Below are 23079 nucleotides of genomic sequence, written 5' to 3' on the forward strand. Positions count from 1 at the left end.
AGAGCCAAACTGAAAATGTTGATTTTGAAGGCCCTTGCTTGCCCAGTCCCACCTACAAGTGAAGATTTCAACCCCAGGTTTTCTATGCTATTCAACATTAAGGAACTGCCAAGACACAATGAATCTGACCTGGGAAATACCAGCCATTCCAGGCATGGACTTTTTTCTCACTTGAATATTGGGATTAAGGCCGTACCTTGCAGCCATGAAGGGTTCTTACAAGTGCACATGACATGCAAAGACCAGACAGCTTTTCAGAGCAAAAAGGCAAATATCTTTTCAGCTGTGCAGTCACCTCCCATGCTCCTGAAAGCCAACCTTTGGACAGAAAAGGAGGAAAAAAGAATGGGAAGCACCTCCTAGTCAATGAACTCCTGCAGCAACCATCTCAATTGCAAAGTGTTAATAGACCACCATGCACACACTCATGGAGCTGTACCTAGACTGCTTTTTCGGCAGCTGTGGTGGTACAAACTCCACACCATTGCTCTTGTCTTTAGGAAAATCAAAGGAGAAAGAAGATTTGGTCATTCCAAAATACTGGCTCTCCAGTATCGGGCCATCATACACAAAGTCAGAACCAGCTCTTCCACTCTCAGCTCCTACTGTCCATGGGTGGTTTAAGACCCCCTGCTCTTCCTCCTGCTCCTCCTCCTCCTCTATTCGGCACTGCGTGGTCCACATTGGGTTACAGTATTTCTGCCTCCTGTCATAGGATGAACCTGCCAGGCCTCTGCTGGGCTCCTCCACAGAGACCCCATTCACATGAGTGCAGGGAGAAGAGGTCATCCCAAAGGCACCTGTATCAGTACAGCTCCTTGGCAGCAGCTGAGCACCAGCTCCATCATGGCTGTTGTCATCACCAAACCTTCCCAAGTGGGAGCTGACTGGGGGCACACATGTACCCTCACTGGCTGGCTGGCTGTTTTTGGACATCTTTGGGGGAATGGCTGGACTCCCAGTAAGTGAGGTCTTGACAGGAGCTGCCAGATGAAATCTTGTGGTGTTTTCACATCCAGATGCTTGGAAAATCTGTCCAGACTCAATAGCAGGTGATGAAGTCCCAAAATTGGGGTGGGAAGTGGGGCTGATACATGGCCACTGAACTCCTACCGCTGAGTCAGGGCTGCTGAGGAATATTGTCCTATGTTCATCATCAGTGTGTGCTGTCATTACAGTTATCTTTGCTGCCACCTGGCCAGTGGAGTCTTGGTGTTCCTTCTCACCTCCCGAAACCCAGCCACCATCCCTCCACAACCCATCAGCTTTCTCCTTGGCAGTGCCGTGGGCCAGCTTCTCTGCTTTTGCCTGGCTGCCACCAGCCTTCAGCTGTGCCTTCCTCCTCTTGGTGCTCTCAGCATAGATGGGATCACCATCAGCTGGCTTAGTGAGGCGAGGGCATTGAGGCTCCACCAGAGCCTCCTGAGGGGTGCTTAAACCCTCACTGACAAAGGGCTCCCCAGGGAGAGGTAAGTCCTCATCCTTCTGGGACAAAGGAAGGGCAGCCGCCTTGCAGCTTCCTGTGCAATCAGGGAGGGTGGCAGGCTTGGTGTGGAGAGCCAGGTTTTTCCTGTCTGAACACAAAGCATAGGGAAGAGGATCACTCTGGTCTTTCATGATGCAGAAGGCCACATTAGCAGCTCTGTGCTCCTCTTCGCTGAACTTGACTGCCCGGCCACTTGGCCTTGGAATCTCTGGAGCATCCTGCTGCCTCCATCCACTGGGAGAGTGACTCTGCTTCTCACACTGTGAAGCCTTTTCCTCTGTGCAACATGGCTCGCACGGGACTGAGTGTTCTTTGAGGCAGTTCGTGATTGAACAGTACTCACCCCCTTCGCTTTCAAAGATGGAGGAGATGTGACCACAGTCACCCCCCAAAAGCAGCGCTGCTCCTTCTCTAGCTTGGGAAGAAGTGTTTCTGCTGGAATTAGTGGTGCTTCTGTCCCCCAAGGTAGACAGATTAGGGCAGGGGACCTGATGAGGCAGTGCAAACTTGTCTTTAACTCTGTCCTCCTGCTTGCCCACCTCACCCACAAGTACCAGGCTGTGGATGGAGACGTTTCTCTCCACTCGACTCTCCAGGTCACGCAGACCCACCATGGAGTAGCTGGGAGGACAGCAAGACAAGCAGTCATTGGGCTGGTTGTGAAGGAGGGGCTTTCTCACCCCACCATTGGCAAAATTGTCAAGGCAGATGCGCTGTGCGTCTCCTGATTTCAGGAGGAGTTGCTTGCCAGAAATCACACCCCAACTGACCTGTATGGGTCAAAAAGACAAATGCCCTGTCAGAACATGCATATGCAAAATGAAAAACAAATAAAATTTAAACAAACCCACAAACTGCAAAAACAGAAGCCAAGCTCTGCAGAACACTACCCCCGAATTCACCATCTATTTTGCTGTGCTCACCCCACCACTGATTTCCACAAACATTTTCTGGTAAAACTACACTTGTCATATTTCCTGGACTATTTGTAATCCTTGCATTACCAACAATGCACTGGAACAAGGCATTCTCCTTTCTCTTCCTATGGGTTTGCTGCCAGAAACATGTCCAACCTGTCATCCTGTCTGTGAATCACTGTGCAATTAATGATTCAGAGAGTGAAGAAATATTTGCACCTTTCTCTGCTTATTTTAATTTCATTTCACACTGTTCCAGAGTGTGTGACTCCAGAACATAGACACCAACTATTATGGGTTATCTTGGGACAGCAGCTTGGCCATGCTCAGAAGTAGGGATTGGGGAGCAGGCATGCCAAATCTGCATGCACAGATCAAACGCCACCAACAATGGCATCTTGCACTCGTGTGCCCTTCACCCCTTAGAAGAAAAGAAAGGGACAGCAGTGAGAGGCTAAGAGAGCTGGTGAGCCCCGACTCGCCTCTGGGGCATGGGGAAATAGGAGCACACCTATGCCACAGGCAGTGGGGCAGCAGCCTATGTGTCATTCTGCTGAGGCATTGCTGGTATCAGCTGGTCAGGGCGAGGAGCTACACCCATAGGGAATTACTGCTCTGGCAAAGACTGGTAGGAAAGAGTAGTAAGGCAGGGTACTTTCTTCCTCACCCACAAAGACCATGGATCCAGTCAGCACTGACTGCAACCAGAAAAGACATCGTTTCAGTAAAACTTTCCAGGAAAATAACCCACATCCTCCTTTAAAAAACAGAAGTTCCTAAACAAACAATATATTTTTAAGCTCCTCTGCACATGGCTTAGGAGCAACAGCTCATTCAGCTTCACCCAAAGATACACTGAAAAAACAATATATGGCTTAAAGACCTGAGGCAAGACCAGAAGGAAAAACAAAGGGAAGGAAACATTTGTAACAGATATTCCTAGCACTCGAAGGATAGGTAAGTAATGGGAAGTCATCCTTTGACTGGATTAATCATTACCTGTGATAGATCTGCATTCATATTCACATCCGCCCATGTGTCAGAAACATCCGAGTTTATCATTGTTGGCTTCACAGCAATTGTTGGCTTTGAGAAGTGTGAATTGTTTACACCTTCGTCTTCCAACACAAGGGTCTCGGGCTTGGTCCTAGCTCCATCCGAGAGCACGCCACAAGCTCCTACGTCTGGTGGTGTTTGCAGTCGATGGGAACTCTTTGTGTTGAAGCAGTTTTTGCAGGAGCCAGGCTTCCAAACGTGTTGTACAAAGGCACTGCACGCAGACATCTTCAAATCTTCGTGGTCAGACTGAGAGCCCACTGCGTCTTCTGCACTGCCCTTCAGTGCTCATTTTGCATTTGTTCCTGAGCCACTCGAAAGGATCACCTAGTCATCTGGAAAAGCACAACACTGTCTGATTAGCTTGATTATACCCCCAAGTGGGAAGATTTTTAATAGGACAGGTGATAATTACACTTACTCTGCCTCCATCACAAAGGCATATTGTTTACAAGGCTTTTTTCACAGATTAGTTAAAGCCCAGACAATCACTTGAAAAGCCTCAGCTTCTAACCATAGCTCTGTAATAGAGAAAACATCAACTGAGCAGCATTTCTATGTGATCCCTGCTTAATCAGCGTGTATAACCAGCCTCATGCAAGGTTTAGATCAAGGGTAAAGAAAAGGGGTCTTGGAAATAGCTGCTCACAGCCTCACAAGCAGAGCCCGACAGGAAAAATTTCTTCTCCAAAATGGCATCCTCTCTCTGGAAAATAAAAAGGCCTGGAGACAAGGACCAGAATCAGAGACTCTGTAACCAAGGGGACCAGCAACTACCTTCCTTCACCCAGAAGCACCACTGTGATTACTGCCGTGGTACACAAAGACTTCTCTCCCACCCAGGGAAAGGCAATCAGCAAGGCTGGGGCTGGCACTGATTTGAGCAAGTGTCTGGCAGAATGCTCTTATCTTGTTTGCCAAGAGCCACAAGTAACAGTGTCAGCTCGCTGAAACGATTCATTGTCTGCAAGGGAAGAAACATTTTGCCCTTGGATTGCTTACAAAGATTCCTTTCCATCTTCCTTCCCCAGGAGGGAAATGCCCCAAGAACAAGACATTCTTGCATTCCTGTATCCCTGTCCCCACCACCCCCCTCCTGGCCAGGTCTGATTGCACTCTAGCCAGTAGCTAGATACCTGGAGCTAACAACTTTGGAGATATTTCCGAGAAGGACTCTCACAAACCTGGATTAATCCACAGTGGATTAGGAAAGAAGATCAGACAGAGAATGCAGCTGGCTGTTAAGGGTGTCAGGATGCGCAATTCCCCCACGTGGCTTCATAGAGTCCTTCCTCATCTAACCAAGTTTAGGTCATTATTCCCTGGCCAGCTGATCCCCAGGTAAACGGAGGCCTCTTTTCTGAGGGTCTCCAAGTGAACAGGCACTTTTACACTCCAGTTCTGGAGGCACATGAGCAAAATTTACCAGCCTGATCCTTAAGCACTTCCTCCACACACGCATACTGGAACACCACCAGAGCTATGGACACTTTTGCAATCGCATCCACCCCTAAAACAGCTTGCACTGCAGTAAAGATTCTTGCCTCTGGGCTCAGAGATGCCCTGGCCAGCTCCTCCAACAGCCACACACACTGTATGGCATAAAGAGAGACAACTAATAAGAGACTAGGTGGGACAAAGTGAAGGGAAGAGAGCCTCTGACCCACATGCATCACCGAATTCAAGTGTCACCTATAGGAAGAGTGATCGGCTAAACCATCAGTACCTGCAGACTCCTTCTGTCTGGCAGGCTAATAAATTCTGTTTCTTGAAAAAGCAGGAAAAAGGGGGAATATCGTGGGATTCGCCAAACAGATTGCTGTGTGTCTTTTTTTAGGGAAAACCTGTTTTAGACAGGTTTTTTCATGGACTTCATAGAGTCTGAATTAACCAAAGGGCAGAGACTCACTCTCAGGCATATTCCAGCATCTTCAGCGAGGTTAACAGTATTTGCAGGGAAAACAGCTTTTAAAATATTTTATCCTTCGTTTCCTTTTAGATCTAGCATGCAGTGTCCAGCATCACTCAAAGTTGAGCAAGTGTCCTGATGAGAGCCAGCAAATTAAAAAGAAAAATCAAAGTGAGGGAAGCAGGCACTGGAGCCAGAAAAAACTCTTCACTTCTGGTTTAATATGCGGCCCTGCCAAATGCCTGTTAAAGACCAGGGTTTCCCTGTCTCCAGCCGTCATTTCCCGCTGCCCAGATCCCGGGTCGGGCCCATGTCCACGCGCCGGCTGCGCACCAGGGACCCACCCGCAACAACCCACGCGGCGCCGCGCGGGGAAACAGGCCGGGATCGGCGGGGGATAAGGGACTGAAAGCCAGGACCTGGGGCTGTCCCCGGGCAAGCCGAGAGCCAGGACCTGGGTCTGAGGCATCCCAGGAGCCCCTGCGAGTCCCGGGCCACCGGCGAGGACCCGATGTGACGGCTACCTGTTCTCTAGGATAGATATTCCAGGCTGCGGTGCAATGATGCTCCGGTGCAAAGAAAAGCCCCAAAACCCTAGCCCAAGTAGCTCTGGCTGCCAGACGGTCCTTCCGGGGCGCCCATCAGGACAGGGAAAAATTTACCGGGCAGAGCCCGCCGGGGCTCCCGGGGCGGGCGGCGGTGCCGATGGGGACTGGAGAGCGCCCCGAGCCGGCTACAGACCCCCGCCTCGGCCCTCCGCCCGCATGCTCGGTGGGCAGCAGCACAGCCCCCCCGCCCCGGCCCCCGGGCAGCCCCGCCCCGGCCCCGAGTGGCGGCGCAGGGGTCCCTCCCAGCCCGGCCTTGTCCCGAGAGGCGGAAACCCGGTGCCCGCCCCGGCAGCAGCTCCCTGCTCACCAAGCTCCCACGGCGGCGGCGGGATCCGCTCGGCTCGGCTCCACGCTGCGCCGGCCACGGCCGCCACCGGGCGAGTGGCGAGCGAGACCCGCGTGGGCCGGGGAAGCAGCGGCCGCAGCGGCCGCCCCGCCCTGCCCCGTCCCGCCCCGGTCCCGCCTCGGTCCCGCCCCTCGGGCACGGCCCGGGCGGGAGCGGTGCCCTCCGTGCTTCTCTGCTCTCACAAAGTGCTCTGCCCGCGCCCTGCGAAGCGTGAGCGGCTGGCAGCCACATCCTCACAGCATCCCCGCCCCAGCAGCGCTCATGCAGACGGGCTCTGTCTCAGCAACATCCTGGCGGGCGTCAGCTCCCGGGGCATGCAAACATCCACATAGCCAGCAGCCCAGATCCCACCCCGCACCCCGACACCAGCCTTGAAGACGTTAGTGATCCAGCTGGAAGGCACAGGGAGCTAGAAGGTTCAGAGGGTTCACTCATCTTCGTCGAGCTTGCCAGACAACAACAGGGTAAAGTTCATCTCGAAGGAATGCTGTGGAAGGGAGAGAAGTTGGCCGCAACTGAAATCAGGATTTGACACCACTGTGCAAAAACTGCAGACAGCATCTCAGGAAAATCTCAAACCTCTGCTGGTATGGGAGGCTGGGCTTCATTAAAGGAAATAGGATGAGATTATGTTCACTGTAGTGTCTGAGCTATGTTTTAGGGCAGGCTGGAAAAGAAGTAGTCTTCACTTACCCTGGTACTTGTTCTGTGGTGTGTAGTTTTGAGCATCTAAATTCTTCAAAACTAGGAAAAACCAAAACATTTCTTCTCCTGCCCTGGGCAGAGCCTTAGTTCAGTTTCTTGCTTAAGTCACTGCTCTTTTAGTGCAACAAAGCCATCCTAGTCTCATGTATAATAGTGGATTAAAAAGGCAAATAGGCTTGCATAATGGAGAATCCAAGCCCTAAATAACAAAACAGAAACTGGAGACATGCACAGCACTTACAGAAAAAAAATATCTTTCTCAGGAACCAATCATCCCAGTGAAATTCTTCCCCTTCAGGGAATTTTGGCAGTAGCACAGTTTGCAAACATCCCGGTTGGCTGGTCTTTTACAGTTGTGCCTGTCTGCTCATGTTCTTTTTTGATCAGCTATTAAAGCAGTCCAGAGACCCCAGAACTCCTCCACTTAATTTGCTCTATTGGATGAAGACATCTGCTTAACAATCTCCCGCTTCTTTTTTCAAGTAAGCCGCTCACAATTTGCTGCGTCTTTTCATATGCGGGATCCCAGTGCCAGCGCACCCGGTCATACAAGTAAATTATCTCTCAGAAATGCCTTCACCATGACAGAAACCTCTCTACCAGTAGAGATCAACTCGTCTGTGGGAGGGGAAAATGAGCTGGGAAAACAAATGGCCCAAATTATTGACATTTTCTCTATTTTAGAAAGTTTGAAGGAAAGAACCTAGCTCTAACTAGCCCGGATGAGGTTGTAGCTGCATGGCTGGCTAATCCTGGAGCGTGGTATACTTCTTCAAATTCAAGTATCTGAATTTCATACCAAAACTTTAAAAAGGATCTCCACTCTTTTCAATAAGAACACTATAATTTTCTCAGCAAGCCTTCTTAGTGAAGAGTCAAGGACAGCTTTGAGAAGAAAAACCAGATTTGAAATTCATGCTATGTTCAAACTGGAACAGCACTGAACTGAGTGAATTCTCCTGAGATATTTACCCCAAGTAGGAAAACTTTTCCCATGCCAGAGGCCTTGGGATTACAGGATAATTAAAGTTGGGTTTTTTCTAATTAAATCAGCCTGTTAATGCCCAGAGATTTCAGTAGAAAATTGAACAATCTCTAGTTTTTATGAAACAATTATTCGGTAAGGTCTGAGACCAAGCATGATAGATTTTATATGTCTGTAAAGTCACATGGTTTCCCCAGTACAGTATTCATCATTGTCCAGTTTTGGTATTTTCTCAATGTCCAAGAAAACTGGCAGAAAAGAAGCCCTCTCAAGTGGAAAGCAGTACCCAATGCCTGCTAAGACATGACTCCATATCCTAGCCAGCCATATGTCTCTCAACGTATTGTCTTCCGGAATGCTGTCACAGCAACGAGGCACATAACTCAGAGCAACCCTGATAGCACAAAGGGAAACTTTAGGAGAACTGGACCTTCAAGCGCCATCCCTCACTGGCAGAAGGGAGACCTATCACTGTGTCTTGTTTTCAAAGTGTCATCTGTAAGAGTAACCCCTTGGGAACAGGCAGTCAAACAGGCACAAACCCACAGTGAGTGTATCTGTAGGCAGACAAAAGAAGTGAAGCTCTCTGGAGGCAAATTTAGCATCACTCATGACCAGCAAAGTTGCGCAGTTACTAAGATTGCTGGTGCCAATAGTGCTTTTTACTCCAAGAGACTTAAAAATACCCAGCAACAGGAAAATTGTAATACCTTTTATCAGCTATGGTCTACACTGTGTAGTTGAGCAAATCTGAGTTTCTACTTGTGGTGCACAAATTTCCTCCTGGCCATGGTCCCTGATGTGCTGGAGTGTCTGCCTATCCCTGCCAGGACTTCAGCCTTGCCCATGATGTCACAGCTGGTAGATCTTGTGTGTGGAAGTGAGGTGGCACTGTCTGTGCTGCCACCAGTTTGCCTGTTCACATGCAGCAAAAAAAACGCACCTGTGATGGACCCAGGGGCAACCAGTGCCAGCATCTACTATCTGTGGGGTGAAAGGGCAAAGGGCATCCTCCAGCAGGCTCCTGGGGATGTTAGCCAGTCAGAAGTTGCTTGAGTCAATGTGCACAGAGGAAGCTGCCTCTCTGTGCACTGCAGACCTTTTGTCTACTCCAGAAGTCGGTGGCTTTGTTTCTGTGCTCTTTTTCTCCTCCAGTCCAGGAAGAGCAGATTAAAAATATCAGACACGAAGAATGAAGGATGTGGTCTCTTAACCACCCTCCATGGGAGTTACCCTCACTGCTAACATTTGGAGGTCAAAAATATGAACTCTGTAGGACCTGTCTACCTTGTGGGACTGGAGGGAAGGCCTAAATTGCTAACGTAAGTCCATGTGCAGGCAGCAGCCCCCCATCCCACCCCAGCTGCCATGACAATCTGCAGATCAGAATGCCAACCACCAACAGGCACTGTTATTCATTTGCTCCTTTGCTGTGTCAAAGGGGGAGCTTGGTTCTCCATACCCAAGAGCAACAGTGACTGTTAAGAAACCATGGGATAATAGCCCTTTTAATGGATGCTCAGCTTGTGTTGTTAGAGTGGAGTGGTTGTGGTAGAACTAGGGAAGGGGGTTAGAAAGGCTTATGAGAGTGCTGATAACAAGTAGGCTTTGTATGCTGTGGCCGGGGAACTCCCACAGCTGCTCTAGTCCCCACTCTCTCTTGAGGTAGTTTGGTGGGAGAAGAGGCTACAAAAGCTCAAGCAAACGAGGATGACATAGATAAGATTTTAATGCCTCAGTCCCTGCTTCTCTTTAAAAGACGAAACTGTAGAAGAGCACTTCCTCCTTCCATTCAAGCAAGGTCTCTAGAGGAGAGCCTTCTCTGGGCTGGTGGTCTGCCTGCTGCAGTTCCTCCTGGACAGGGAATGCTTTCAAGTGGGTCCATCCATCTTGTTTCCTTTCCCTGTATAGCTGGTGAATACTTGGAGCCCATGCTGGTCAGGAGCCTCATCTGCTTCTTGCCATCAGTTCAAGAAAAGGAACAAACCTGGGGGTGGGCATCACTTGATGACAGTGTCTTTTTTCTTATGACCCGTATTCTCTGTAAAATGGGAGATAGTGATTATGGCAGTTGGCTACAGATTGCCAAGCAAAAACAACTCCCTCCTCCCCCAGCCGCACCCCACTCCAAACTACACACACTTTTTTACAGTAATCCCTGTCCTAACAGGAGACAAGCACAAACTCCCAGCCGACATGTGTGGTCGCTCTTAGTAAGTTTTGGACAGGTGAGGGACTTAGGGATGGGATTAGCGAATACAATTCAGGCTCAATTAGCAAAGAAAACATGGAGATTCCAGATCCCGTTGACACAGATCTGGGCAGGATCCCTCCGGAGGGTTAATTACAGAGCAACTCGTGCTTCATTCACAAATAACCAAGCTGCCTTAGTGCGCCATCCTACCTATGGCTGGGCTGCCGTTGCAGTGGGAATGCTTGCCATTGCCAAATACTCCCTTAGCTCTTGGACTTGGCTAAGACCCGCTTTCCTGCCCATGGGCTGGGAGAGGGAAGGACTAACCGCAGCAAGGAGGGGAGAGAAGGCATGCACACAGGTGCAGAGAGCTGGCAGTCAAACAAAGGGAGATCGCAGGAGCAGATACAGGCGCTTGCAGGAGACAGTCACGGCTTTCTATGAGAAAGACCAAATGCAAGGGGAGGGGGGCAAAGGAAGAAAGTTTCTCGTTGATGAGAAGATGCTGAGATGCACCGCCAATCGGACATCAGTGCTATGTTTAAAACTGGGATCCCTGGGCAGGACTTTTGTTGTCAGAAATGCTTTTTACTGAGCCAGCTGGAAAAAGCAGCAGGCTCACTAGGCTGCTGGGGCATTAATCTGGACAGATTTCCAGGCACCCCTGACTGCCTTGGGATGAAGCAGGGCCCATACCTCTAAACAGCTTAATGAGAACCAGCTTCCAGACTTCCCATGATATGAGTCTCCTTGAAAGGCTGAATCAAATTCTCATGGATGCCTGCTAAGCGTCCCCAGCCTCAGCTGGTTCCTCATTTCCAAAAGTGGCTCTCAAATCTCTCATCCTCAGGGTGTTCTAAAGACACATGGCTCCTCAAGAGCTGAGAGACTCCTTCACTAGACAGGCCTCTGCTTGCAGAGCTGATGAACTGGTTCCCAGGGTGAGAGTTGCATGGGCATGCTCTCCCACGCATTGATGGGTTTTGCACAGCCCTGCTGGAGACTGGCTGCTAAACATTGGCTTTCTGTGGAAAGCACAGGGACTTGGAAAGGATGTGAGGCCCCAAAGCGCTGGGTGCTCTGGGAAAATTTGCTCCTGAAGACTGGGCTAATGACTGGCAAAGGGCAATATGTTAATTGATTTCTAAGATCAGTTTTGAGTCAATTCTTGACTTTGAAGACAGGAGTCAGGAATCAGACCAAAGAAGGGTGGTGAGGGACAGGGCTTGAGCCGGGCAAAGCAACTGACCCAGGAGATTGAGCAAATCAGGCTTTCTTTCCCAGCCTTACTTGATAGAGTAGCAAAAGTCTCGCAGAGTAAGGTAATAATCCTTGACCAGTGCCAGGGAACCACAAAAAAAAGTCAAATAGATCCTCAGGTGTCAGCTTGGGAAACAAACCCACCAGCCTCTTCCTGGTTCAGTAGCTGGGACTCTCACAGAAGAAGCAGCAGCCTCTGGCACTTTTGTGAGCAGCTTTGTGGGAGAAAGCAAATACCACCTGTCCTCATGTCAGAGAACTCCAGAGTCTGACACTCCCACTCCCCAGTCAGAAAACACAGCTAGGCCCGGAAAATCGGCATGGAAGGAGCAGAAACACAGACACGAGGCACTGCAGGAGTGCACATCGCTGATTTCTGCCTCTCTCCAATGAGAGTGGCTTTTTTCCTAGCTCCTCAGCAGTGTTTGGTGTTTGCAGGCACTGGGAAACATTTGCTCCTTGCACTTCTTCCAATGGAGCGTGGGAAAACCTCTCACACTAAGCAAAAACACCATGGGCATTTGCTTTCAAGTCTATTCTTCTCACTCTCTTTCTCTCCAAGTGAAAAGCTCTGAGCTGTTTTTTTTTCTTTGCAAGGCAAGTTTTCTGGCCAAGACAAACTGGTGTTTGTCTCTCATGCTGTCAGGAGAGTGACAGGCATCAGTATGAAGAGAGGCAGTGACATATCAACCAGGACAGAGGGAATGGCAGCTGGCTGAACTAGGCCTATGTGCATCTTCTTCCCCACCTTCCCCCCCACTTTTAGATAAGGGAGACAGTACATTTCAGCTTCAGTAGAAAGAAATAGGACTTATTTTGAGGGGCATTTTATGCCCAGAGGATATATAGAGCCCTTGGTTTTATGCTTGGCTCACTGAGGCAGGCAAAGAAGAATGGAAATTTAGCATTTAAAAAAAAAACAAAAACCAGACGCTTCCTCCTCTGCTTCCTGAATCTGGAGTGAATAGGTGGTGAGCAGAAATAGAAAAGCATCCTCCCCTGGTTTTCTCCCATCCTTGATTCAGCTGCCATGTGATGGATCTACCCAGTGAAAGCAGACTCTGTGCCAGCACCTGACAAATACAGGCAGCAAGTGCTGTCAGCTCTCTGTGCCAAAATCTCCAGATGGCTGGAATGGAAACACACTAGTCCAGATGCTCTCTCCTTGCCAGCACCTCAGTTTCCAGAGAGCTGGAAGGAGGCACTTCCCACCCCACCAGTGAATGTCTGACTCTTCTCCTGGCCTCTCTACCTGCCCAGGAAGCCTGTCTGTGTGAGTCTGGAGGAGCGCAAGTGGCTTCGGGCAGCCTATTTGCAACAAGGCCGGGATGATTCAGGGAGTCAGGGAATTTTCAAGCAAGAGGAAGAAGCAGAGACATGCACTTCCTTGCCTTGGGGACTGGAACGCTCCTCCAGAAAACAAGACTGAAGGACCCAGCAAGTATCTGTAGAACTCAGGAGACCATGTCAAACCTGAAGAAAACCGAGTCCTCAGGTAGTCCTGATTGCTCCCCCAGAGCAGGCTGTCACTACAGGAAATGTGGTCTCTGTGCCCAAGGATGCTGCTGGGAGGGGAATAAAGGCACCCTGCCCTCTTGCCTCCCCACACAATCCTCTCTCCACTATTACAGGGCAACCCTGGGGAACACCAAAAGGACAACTGTAAACCCTGATATGACCCAAGAGACCCACTCTATACCCGTGTAAAAGAGTGAGGAATACCCTTTATACTCTTCAAGGGTATAAAGGCAGGTTCAAGGCAGACCTCTTAGTTTTTCAAACTCCATCCTGAAAGTAACCTGATGCCCCCTGCTATTTTTCTTGTGTGAAACTCCCTCTGCAAGAGGTGCCTTAGGTGAGCAGCTGCAGAGACAGACATATCCCAGAGGAGATATTTGTTTTCTCCATCTTCCACACTCACACACCCTCTTTTTAATTGTTTGCACATCAACAAATGACTCGCCATATTGCAGTCTCCCAACGGGAGGCACGCACTGAACTCATAACCTGAAACTGCCTCTCAGGGAAACAGCCAGCATCCACTTTCCTCTCCCCTGCTCATCCCTGCCTGAGCAGTAGTCATGTTATCCCCTCACTCTGTTCAGCTCTTCAGCAGCTACACCTTTCACTGATAATAAGCACAGAGAAAGAAAGCACAGAGCTGCCATTCAGGGCCTTTCTCAGACACCAAAACACCTCTGTGCATTAATAATCCCTTTCAAAAGTCCCTTCCTCGCACACATCCCGCCCTCCCCCTCTAGCCCCCAATGTTTTCAGGAGCAAAGTGATTCATCTGAGGTGGAACAGCACGGTGAAATTTTAATACAGCCTGAACATGATCTGAGAGCTCTCAAGTACCTTTTTAGCAGCCTGCCTGTTTCCAGCAACTGCTTTGAAGGCAAGATCATTTCAGTGCTGTGTGAAGAGCTTCAAAGAGAATATTTAGGACTGATTTTGATATGACTCAGAAAAGGCAGGAAGCCTTCTAACACAGTTCCCTCAAAGGATAATCACCAGCAGAAGAACGTGCAGGGTCTCACCATTCCTCCCTGCTGGGGGTTGGCCCAGCTGGACCAAGTGGGAAGGCCTGGGAAGACCTTCCTGCGTGTACCTATAGGACACGCACCGAGTACTGTGACCATGTTCCCATCTCCACAGACTGCTATAGGAAAAATTTCCCTGACCATTGGTTTTATTGCATGCTAATAGCCCTGGGGCCAATAGTCTGCCCCCGGCTGTGACTCCAAGGATTGGAAAGCAGGGGAGATTTCTCCATGCCGCTGGGTACCTGTGATGATAGGAAAAGCGTGAAAATAAGGCAAAACACTTGGATGAGTCCAAACAGAAAGAGATGCTGATAACACCCGAGGACTACTCTACAGCCAGTAAACAAAAGGGAAACAAAACCAGTGTGCCAGAAAGTGAGAATAGGAGGTGAGTGAACACAAAGCAACAGCAGAGGCAGAGGAGGGTAGTTCCCAGGAGAGGCTTTGGAAACTTCCATGAGCAAGCAAACATCTTTCAGTTTTGCTGCTGTTCGGTGTTCCTTGGGTCCCTGGGCCCCTCCAAACCTGCAAACAGCAAAGTACTGCTCTCCTGTAAGGAAATGCTCTTGCCCTGGGGACACCAAGGCCAAAGCAAGAGTCTGAGCTCCACATCTCCAGGTGTCCTGCCACCTGGTGTCCAGCTGGCAGCTCTTGGTGATCTTGATTAGTCTCTGCCTTCACACCACAAGCAGAACATCAGCGAAAACCACCTTATCCCAAGTAGGGGGGATCTGTGTTGGTACTGAAGAGCTCTCATAGCTCCTTCCCAGACCATCCATTCCCATTTACTTGACAAACTGTAGTAAATGTCACCCAGGGCTGCATCTGTGCTGACACATCCTGAGTGTGGTTACTGAGAGAAGAGCAGCTGGAGCACTTGGCCTGTCTGTCAGGGAGCAAGTGCAGAGTGTATCCCACCCTAGGCTGTACCTAGTCTGAGAAATCCCCAAAGGGAGTTTTTTTAGAGGAAAATCAGTGGATTTCAGAGCTAAACTGTATTTGCCAGAGATTTGTCAGACATGGCTTCTAGGACATTTTCAAAATGGATCTCTCCAAATCAACTGGCACTAAGGCATGTGTATCAACTCTATCAACCTTTGACCAGGGTTTACTCTGAGAGCGAACAGAGGCACTATATCACCTGCAGCAGGTGAGATTAATGCAGTCATCAACCACTTAGCCTTCAGCAGGACTGGGCCAGCTCTAGAAACACATCAGCAAAGTGCCAGGGCTGAGGATGAATATTCCTATGGCCAGTTTGTGCTCTCACAGCTGCAGGAAGACACAAGACAGAGATCTATCTGCTTTCTGGAAGTCTGCTGCTCCGAAAAGATTGCAGTCAGTACTACCTTATAGGAGAATGGAGACAATGGAATGCAAACTGTCTTCAGTGCACTTTAAGCAAACAGCGAAACTCAATTAGCTCAATTAGCTAATTGACACGCTGTCGGCTGACACACCCATGAGCATAGGCATGGCTGCAGGGAAACGTCAGCGCGTCTGTGTGCTCAAAGCCATCATCTAAACTAGGAACTACGGGGAGAGAAAGTTGTCAGCAGCCCTGGGAGAGAGTGGCACACGGGGGGCGCTGAGCAAAAGGTGGTGCAACAGAAGGGGATTGCAAAATCACCCACCAGCTTAAACAAGGAACTGTGGCACCACTGTGGAGAAATCTCCCCAAGCCTCTCCAGGAATTCTCTAACATATCTATACACTCATGCATGCATGCAGGATGGGGAATCAGAGATCTGTGTGTAGCCGCAGGCCTGCACTCTTGAGGTTGGATAAATCCCGTGACTAGTGTGGCAACAGAGGTATGCAGGCTTTTAGGAAGGACAGAATGGGCAAATGAGGGCAGGGAGTTGCTCTTCATGTACGTGAGCAGCTGGAATGCATGCAGTTCTGCCTGGGGATGGATAAGGAGCCAGCCAAGAATTTATGGACTAGGACTATGGAAGAATGGGCCATGGTGATGTTATCATAATGAGTGTCTGCTAGGAGCCACCTGACCAGGAGGAACAGCTGGATGAGGCTCTCTACAGAATGGAGTAATAGCAGTGTCATGTTCACAGGTCCTGGTGTCCTCAGGGGTGACTTCAACCACCCTGATATATGGTGGAGGGACAACAGAGCAGGACATGAGGAATCCAGAAGGTTCCCAGAGTACACCTATTATAAATTCCTCTTCCAAGTCACAAAGGAGGCAACAAGGAGAGTTGCTGTGCTGAACCTCATACTCATCAACAAGTAGGGGCTTAGAAGTGAAGTTCAAAAGCAGCCTTTCCTTCAGTGACTATGAGATGGTGGAATTGAGGATCCCAAGGGGAAGGAGGAGGGTGAGAAGCAAGCTTCAGGAGAGTAGATTTTGCCCTCTTCTTGAAAGATCTGCTTGCAAGAGTCCCAGGAGATAAGGCCCTGGATGGATGAGGTGGGGAGGTGAGAGGAAGGGCAGGTAAAAAATCTGGTTGATATTCCAAGTTCATTCCAACAAACATATAGCCAGGTAAAATTGCCAGGAGGCCCATGTGGTGCTCCTGGCCCAACCCAGACACAGAAAGTGAGCCCATGGAGGGTGGAAACCTGAGGGGAATACAGGAATATTGTTTGAGCATCCCTGTCCAAATGAAATTCCAGTTGAACTTTAGCCTTCCTAACTCCAGAGGGCAAGGTGGATTGAAAACAGGGTGAATGGCTAGACCCAGAAGGTGTCAGTTGAGGGTAGGGAGTCTTGTTGGATGCCATTCCAACAAGTACTGGTGTACCCCAGTGTCCTGGGGTACAATGCAAAAATGTGTATTCTATCACCATCTGTTAAAATGTGGGAGGGGTGGTGATCCTTTTCTCTGTGGGAGATATCCTCTGCTGATGTGCCATCTGACAAGATCAGGGGGATGATCATCGTTATCTTTTCACAACCCATCCTTCCTCCAGAAGATATATTCTGTTAATGGGCCATTGAGTCCTATTGTGTGACTGATAAGATTACATCATCCCATTGGGAGATGCCCCAACCAGGGGGAGGAGACACGCCTTTCCTACCTAGATAGAAACTGGGGTTTGGGACGCGAAGGCAGTCCTTTCCACTGGATCCCAGAGGGAAGTCGGACCATTTCCAAATCATCGCTGGATCTTCGGAGGAAAACTGCACCTTCTACAGGAGCACTGCTTCAACTGAATCACATCTGTCATCCAGGAGGACTGCAGCCACCATTTATACGGACTGCTACCAACACCCTGACTGACAGTGTGTCAGGTTGTATTTCTGACACTTTCGGTGGTTTTTCTTTTATATTATTGCATGTATTTTATTTTTTCTCTTTTCTCCTATTAAATTGTATTACTGACTTGGAGTCTCGCACTGGTTTTACTTTCAAACCAACATACCCAGTGTCAAGACTGGGTCTGACCCTGTCCAATATCTTCATTGATGATACGGATGATGAGGCAGACTGTATCCTCTGCAAGTTTACCAGTGACACGAAACTGGGAGGAGTGGCTGTTGTTCAGAGGGACAAGCTGGGGAAATGGGTTGACAGCAAATGAACTTCAAGGACTTAGTCAAGTTCAACTAAGAGAAGTGGAAAATAAATGCACCTGGAAAGGAAACAATGCCAGGCATCAGTACATCCTGTGGACCATGCATTTGGAAAGCAGCTTGTCAGAAAAGGGCCTCAGGGACCTGATGGGACACCAAATTGAACATGAGCCAGCAGTGCACCCTTGCTAAAAAGTTAACAGTGTCCTGGGCTGCACTGGGAGGAATGCTGCCAGCAGGTGGAGGGAGGTAATCCTTCCCTCTGCTCAGCATTGGTGAGGCCACTCTGGGTGTATTGCTTCTGTGCTGGGCTCTGCAGTACAAGAGAGATATGGCTATGAAGGGACTGGAACATCTTCCCTGTGAGGAAAGACTGTGAGAGATGAGGTTGTTCAGACTGGAGAAGGGGAGACTCAGATGGGATCTTTTTCATCTATATAAATATCTGAAGGGAGGGGGCAAAGAAGGTGAAGCCAGACTCCTTTCAGTGGTGTCCAGTGACAGGACTGGAGGCAATGGGCACAAACTGAGAAGGTTCTGTCTGAACAGCAGGAAATTTTTTTTTAATGTGAGAATGACTAATCACCAGTACAGATTGCCCAGAGAAGTTGCATGGTCTCCATCTAAATTCTCATGCATGATGGAGGCTGGCCATCTGGAAGGCAGCTTTGTTATAAGGGTGACTGAGCACTGGCACAATTGTCCAGAGAAAGACTGTGGAATCTCCATTCTTGAAGGTATTCCAAAGCTGAATGTACATTGCCCTGGACAGCCTACTCTAGGTGGCTGTGCTTGACAAGGGCAATTGAACTAGATGACCTCCAGAGGTCCCTTCCAACCCCAGCCATTCTGTGATGGAATGAATTAGTAGCCCCTCGCAGGAGGACACACTTATGCCACAGGACTGTGCTAGGCCAGCTGATGCTGATGGACAGCCATAGAGGGGAGGGATAGTACCCCCCATGAGGTGACAGTGAACTGGTTGAATGTTGTCTACCTACAAAAAAGCCACTTGAGACATGAGGTCTGTAGCACCTTATAGGCTTTCTGGCATAGAGGGTGTGATGGCTGAGTCCAAGGGAACATAGAGGTACAAGAAGATACAGCAATACTGAACATATCTTCCCCCTGAAATCCACACAGGATTCCTAAATGTTTGTGCTACAAACCAAGATGAAATCTTCCTATTTCTTGGAACAGAACCATTTGATATTACTGTTGTGCCTCATCCAGGGTTCACAATAACATTCCTACCTAACAACACCCAAGGTGCACAAAGGCCATAGAATGATATAATTGTTTAGGTTGAAAAAGACCTTTAAGATCATCAAGTCCCAGGAGCTGTGTTTACTAAGATACAATCTGACATCTCAAGAGTAGCATCAGACAAACCCATCCCCCTTTGGCATTTTATCACTGGACAGTGATTTATGGAGTCTAGGAGCCAATCCAGCCAAGGTAGAAAAAAAGCACAATCAGAACCGGATCCTGTTTGGCTTTGCAGCTGTAGCTAACATCAAGTTGAACATCTCTCTGAAAGGTCAGCCCTACTAAGACAAGCCTGCTGGTACATTATTGCACTAGAGGCACCAGCCACCAAGTGGAATTCTCAGTCTGATGTTATAGCACAAAAACTCAGAACCAAAGGAACCTCTACCATTGAAAAAAAAATTCTAAAAACAAGCATCAGGGATGGGTACCAGTGTCTTCCCGAGTGGAAGGGAAGTCCTTGGTCACTCTGTGAGATTTGCAGCTGCTGACCTTGTCTTCCAGCTATGCAGGCCTGTGTCCCTCACTGAGATGTCAAAATTGTGACTGGGAGTGGCTGCATACACTGTGGGTAAAAAATGTTCGGAGCAGCTGAGAGCTGGACTTTGTGCTATGAGTAAGACGAGCTCCTACAGAATGAGTTAGGAAATGCTTTAGGTGATTCATTGTCTTCCGATAACTGCCCAGCTCCAGAGGCACTGCTGGTGTGTGAAAACAAGGTAGATCTGGGCGAATCAGAGGGCTGAGGAAAGAGTACTGGTGGTAGTTAGCAAAAACATGCACAAGTTTATTCAAGGACCAAGCTGTAAACTGCCATATTTCAGGAAGGTCTGAATTTCCTGGAAAAAAATGGGTCTTCTTTGCTGTCAGATTTGGGGTGTGCCTTGGGAGTAAGCCCATTACTCCATCCTCCAAAGGCAGGCACTGGTGTGAAAGAAGAGCCAAGCTGAGCCATCTTTGCATGGCACCTTCTCTCCACCCTTGAAAAACATAACCAGTGAGTCCTCTGTGCCAGGTAGCACTGGTGCTGCCTGGATGATCCTGGGTGCCTCCAAAAGATGGGAGTACCTTTTCTTTCATCTCTTGCTGACCTCCAGGACACATTTCCAGATTTTTTGGCCATGATTTCTCTACCAAGCACCAATAATTTGTTTGCATCTAGAATTGCCATATTTGACATCTTGAGTACCCACAGGCTACTTTGGAGAGGACGGATGAAGGGTCTGTAGGATGAAGAAAGCAGCATGGAACTTAGAGCCAGTTCATTACCACTAGCTTCCCACTTTAAACCAAAGGGTCTGCATTTGTCATAGAGGTAAAAGGAGCAGAAAACACAGAGGACTTTGCAATGCAGTTCAATGGTCTTGCATACGTCCCAGAGCAAACTTTGAATTATACCTTATCCTAATTACTGCTGCAGTATCAAAGACAGTAAAGAAATGGAACAGGCATCAGCTCCCAGGGCATCCAGGTAGTCCGGGCCATAGGAAAAGATGGAAGCATTCCCAGTCCTACTATTAAATCCCAAATTCTGGTGCTCAGGAACCTCAGTAACAAGCTTGCAAGTTCAGACATTTCAGTAAGGCTATTCTAAATGCAGTGACAGGCCTTACGGAGGAATGCAAGGTCAGCTCTCCTGCATGTGCTGCGTTGCCATCGTACCTATGAGTAACATGGGGCCACCTTGCAGAAAGAGAGGGCTGATGCGTCCAAAGTGCAGTGCAGACGTGCTCCTGATGTGAGAGAATAACCCGGATTTGGTATGGACTGAATATTTTCTTTTGCAGACCCAAGGCAGAATTGTCTGGAAGAGCCCTCCCCAGTCTCTGGTCCAATCTGCCTCTGGGAGTAAGACTGTTGCCAATGCTGGTGCAAGCCAGGTGGTTTTGTCTAACCAACACTACCAAACCCCCAAAGGTGACAGGCCACCTCTGCTCTGAGGAGCTGTACCCGGGCTGCCTCTTCTCTTAGGGGAAGTTTTTTTTCCTAAAATCCCAGTGCTACAGTAGTAATTCCCTGCAACCAGCTTTTTATAAAATAGAGGGAGACGGGTAAAACAGAGCAGAGGAAAAATTTGAGAATTAGCAAAGCTCAAGCATTTGCGGGTGGCCTTAGACTGAACCAGTTAGCTCTGTACCCAGTGTTGGCTTCCAGTGAGGAGATAGCTCATGTGATGGAAAGGTGGTGATGGACATAAGAAGCAACACTGGGAGAGTGAAGGGAAGGACCGGGAGGTGGGTAAGAACATCTTATTCATTTGAGGAAAGCACATGGAAGAAACTGATGGTTCTGCTGCCTTCTGTGCATTTAGCATAGAACTTGAATCTGGAGGTGAATATCTCACTGAAGAGATCCATTACCCTCCACAAACCACCAAGATAAAATGATGACTACAGTCTCTCTCTTAGGCACCTACAACCAAACTCCTGCTCCAGCATTCAGCCTTAATGACAAACAGAAAGGGGTCAGGAAATGAGCCAAGATTGTGAAAGAAGAGGGTCATGAACTTTCAGCCAGGTGAAATGTATATGAGCTACAGCAAAACTCATTATCAGAGAAGGAGCTGTCTCCAGTTCCCAAGCCATGTTCTCCAAGACCTGCTGGAGTGGAAATAAGGAAATGGTGCAGAATGAGCACAGCAACCCGTTTAAAAGGCTTGAAGTCAAGTTATGGATCCATAATTCAGTGTCTAGAAAATTGACCTGCACAAAGAATTAGTTCAGAGGCACCAAGGGGCAAATATGGGGACTGAGAAGTGAATAACTGCAATTTCTTAAAAATTATTTTATACCAAACCATTTAAATTTTCTCTCTCAAGCATCTGGCAGATAAAGGATAAGCAGCAGATGTGAAAATTTTGACCTCCATAAAGGACTTGTGTTATCCCATTCAGACGTCTTGTCAGAAAAGGGAAATACCATCTAGATGAAAGATTATGCAAAATTAGAGCAAATAAAGCACCTTGATCTGGTGACGAGAGCTATTCCTGGCTTATAGTCAGACTAGAAAGACATATACAGAAAGGAACCGCAGGAAAATGGTCCTGGTTTTCATAATATTCACTGCTTAAATACTGTGGGTTAGAAGTCATGATACACCGTCTTAGAAATATTGTGGGTAATGTTAAAGAAAACAAGGCCAGAGGAATGCCAAAGTAGATCCATCGGATGACCTTAAAGACCTGGCAAAGACAGGATTTGACATAATCCAGATTCAATTCAAATCAGGTATAAAACACTTTGAAATTGGATCAGTCCACCACAAGGAGAGAATGGGACCTGGGATCTGCTGGTAGGAAGGGTCTGGATTGAGGGGCTGAGGTATGACAAGGCCAAATACTGGGTCCTACATGTCGGCCACAATAGCCTTTGGCCTCTTCAGGGATCTGCTTTGTAGATGCCTGAAAGGAAGAGTGGCAGAAAGATGGCTAGTATTCAAGGATGACCTCCCACAAGCTCCAGAGCAATGCATCCCAATGAAGACTGGCAAAAATGCCAGGAGGCCCACATGAATGAACAAGTTGCTCCTGGACAAACTCAAACTCAAACCTTCCTGTAGGGAGGCTACAGAGGGTGGCAGGAAGGCCAAGTAGCCTGGGAGGAATACAGATAAATTGCAGCCAGGGCTCAGGTTAGGAACTGCTCACTCTGACAGAATTAAACCTTGACAGAATTAAAATTGACCAGTGTGTCAAAGGCAACAAGAAGAGCTTGTATAGGTACATCAGTAATAAAAGAGAGAATGGGAGACCCAGGACATAAAGAAAGTTGAGGTACTCAATGATTTTTTTGTCTCGGTCGTCACTGCCAAGTGCTCCAGCCATACCAACCAACTCACAAAAGGCAAAGGCAGGGATTGGGAGAATGAGGAACTACTTGCTGTAGAAAAATGGTTTGAGACCATCTCAGAAACCTGAAGTTGCACAAGTCCATGGGACCTGAGGAGACACATGTGTGGGTCCAGAGGGAACTGGCAGAAGAAGTGGCTAAGCCTCTATCCATATTTGAGAAGTCATGGCAGTCTGGTGAAACATCCACTGACTGGGAATGGGGAAGCATTTTTCAAAAAAGGAAATAAGAAAGACACAGGTCACTACAAGCCTCTCAGTGTCCCCTTGGTGCCTGGCAAGCTCATGAAGCAGATCCTCCTGGAAACTATGCTAAGACAGATGGAAAATAATTAGGTGATTAGTGACAGTCAACATGGCTTCAGTAAGGACAAATTGTGCCTGAAAATTTGGTAGTCTACTATGAGAGGGTTACA

At 48.4% G+C, this 23079-nt stretch overlaps 1 protein-coding gene across 4 annotated transcripts in view; it reads right to left on the reverse strand.

Annotated features, from left to right (window-relative positions):
* Positions 1-6390, reverse strand: part of PRAG1 (PEAK1 related, kinase-activating pseudokinase 1) — a 35275-nt gene extending 28885 nt beyond the window's left edge. Inside the window, exons 1-4 of one of the 4 annotated variants that reach the window (XM_088163762.1) lie at positions 4109-4225; positions 3881-3980; positions 3403-3794; positions 440-2256 (exon numbers count right to left, since the gene is read on the reverse strand). In XM_088163762.1, coding sequence (XP_088019888.1) covers positions 440-2256; positions 3403-3687 — 2102 coding nt within the window. In that variant the 5' untranslated portion in view covers positions 3688-3794; positions 3881-3980; positions 4109-4225. Of the gene's footprint in view, positions 1-439; positions 2257-3402; positions 3795-3880; positions 3981-4108; positions 4226-5368; positions 5494-5892; positions 6029-6283 lie in introns of those variants that run through there. The other 3 variants (XM_014888277.2, XM_088163764.1, XM_088163763.1) reach the window with 3 other exon arrangements.
* Between the last annotated feature and the right edge of the window lie 16689 nt (positions 6391-23079).

Source organism: Sturnus vulgaris, chromosome 4 (assembly GCF_052056855.1).
Source record: "Sturnus vulgaris isolate bStuVul1 chromosome 4, bStuVul1.hap1, whole genome shotgun sequence".
Classification (NCBI taxonomy): Eukaryota; Metazoa; Chordata; class Aves; order Passeriformes; family Sturnidae; genus Sturnus; species Sturnus vulgaris.